At 41.2% G+C, this 1,824-nt stretch overlaps 1 protein-coding gene across 1 annotated transcript; it reads right to left on the bottom strand.

The window, feature by feature from the left end:
* Positions 1 to 661: 661 nt before the first annotated feature.
* LOC117885408 (olfactory receptor 6N1-like) lies at positions 662 to 1,612 on the bottom strand. Its single transcript, XM_034786716.1, has one exon. It carries the CDS (start codon positions 1,610 to 1,612, stop codon positions 662 to 664), a length of 951 nt encoding a protein of 316 aa, XP_034642607.1.
* Positions 1,613 to 1,824: the final 212 nt, after the last annotated feature.

Genomic DNA, 1,824 nt, shown 5'->3' with positions numbered 1-1,824 from the left:
CTATGATTCTATGATTTTATATTTTTATTAGATTTTTCTGCATTTGATTACAAGACTTTATTATCTAACACAGAGAAACAATATCCTGGGATCAATACATCCACAACCGCATTGCAAACAACAGAGCAACAAAGTAAATAGGGGATATGTGCAGGGATTTGCTTTGATATTTAGTGGATTTTGTGCTTTATGCAACATGTCAGCTCTCTGCGCTATCAGATGCTATACAATGTCCTTTTCCAGGACCAATGTTTAGGCACCCGCAAAGAGAAAAGATACCATCATATTATATGTATCAGTGTTGAACAGAAGTGGTTGACAGAACTGTCCAGAACCTCATTGTCCTATGTCCTGTTTTACATTGGCACAGGACAGGACCATAAATGCTCTGTCTCAGTAAATCCATGCAGAACATCTCCATTTCTCTTTTAAGGTGAGTGCTGAGATTTTCCAGGGCAGTTTTCAACTTAATTTCAATGGAAACTTTTTGCCCAAATCACCCAGGTAGCTTTGAAAACCTCAAGCTAAGAGGCAGGTTTTCAAAGGTACTTTAGGTGCCTAGTAGGAGTTTCAAAAGCATCTTGGTGCCCAACACCAATCTCCCACTTGGCACTTAAACACCTTTAAAAATGTGAACCTTAATTATTGTCTATGATTTGCTTTATTTTTTTAGGAAAGCCACATATTTACTGACTGCTTTGTTCAAGGCATTCTTGAACTCTCTGTTTCTCAGGCTGTAGATGAGGGGGTTAACCAGGGGAGTCAGGACTGTATAGCAAAGAGAGAGCACTTTGTTTAAATCTCTCAGTGTGTCGAATTTCAATAGCGTGTATGCAATCAATATAGTCCCATAGAAAATTGTCACCACTATGAGGTGAGAGGAGCAGGTGGAAAAGGCCTTCTGCCTCCCAGTGGCAGAAGGGATTCTCAGGATGGTGGTGATGATACAAACATAGGATGTCAAGGTTAGTAGAAATGGAGGCAGGGTAAATACACAGGCCATTATAAAATCCAACAACACCATCGGGTATTTGTCACCACAGCCGAGTTTTATCAGTGGGACAGGATCGCAATAAAAATGGTCAATTTCATTCGGGCCACAGAATATTAGCTGTGACATGAATAATACAAAGATGGCAGTAGCCAAAAACCCACTTAACCATGATCCAGTAGCCAACTGGAGGCAAAACCTGGTATTCATAAGAGCTAAATAGTGCAGAGGTTTACATATCGCTAAATACCGATCATAAGACATGGCTGCTAGGAGATAGCATTCTGTAGAGGCCAGAGCACCAAAAAAATACAATTGTGTGAAGCAGCCATTGAAAAAGATGGTTTTGTCCCCAGTCAGGAGATTGGCCAGCATCCTAGGCAGGATGGTTGAGGTGTAGCAGGTCTCCAAGGAAGACAAGTTCCCCAGGAAGAAGTACATGGGAGTGTGAAGTTGCTTATCAGCCACAACTAGTGTAATGATGAGGGTGTTCCCAGATACGGTTGTGATGTAGATCACTAGAAACAGCAGGAAGAGAAAAATGTTCTGATCAGGGAGATTCCCGAATCCCAGGAGAATGAATTTTATGTCCGTTTGATTTCCCCAGTCTGTGTCTGCCATGGGTTGAGACTAGGAGCATAAAACAAATGGTGCAATCGAATCAGAAGAACACAGAGTTAAAAGTTAATCCAGTGTCATCACTTAAATCTATAAATGTGCAAAAACTCCTTTCCCTTTCCTAGTTACTAGCCCTAGTTTTATGTCTAAAGTTAGACCTCAGGGGCAAGTGTCTCAGACCTAGAACTGAACCCTGATGTCCCTTCAGTTAAAGG

This window comes from Trachemys scripta, chromosome 12, assembly GCF_013100865.1.
Source record: "Trachemys scripta elegans isolate TJP31775 chromosome 12, CAS_Tse_1.0, whole genome shotgun sequence".
In the NCBI taxonomy this organism is placed as follows: Eukaryota; Metazoa; Chordata; order Testudines; family Emydidae; genus Trachemys; species Trachemys scripta.
Note: the sequence above shows the minus strand (reverse complement) of the source record. Positions and strands in the feature narration are given on the sequence as shown.

Coding starts and splice junctions, on each gene's coding strand:
- LOC117885408 (XM_034786716.1), bottom strand. CDS start 1,612: ATGGCAGACACAGACTGGGGAAATCAAACGGACATAAAATTCATTCTC.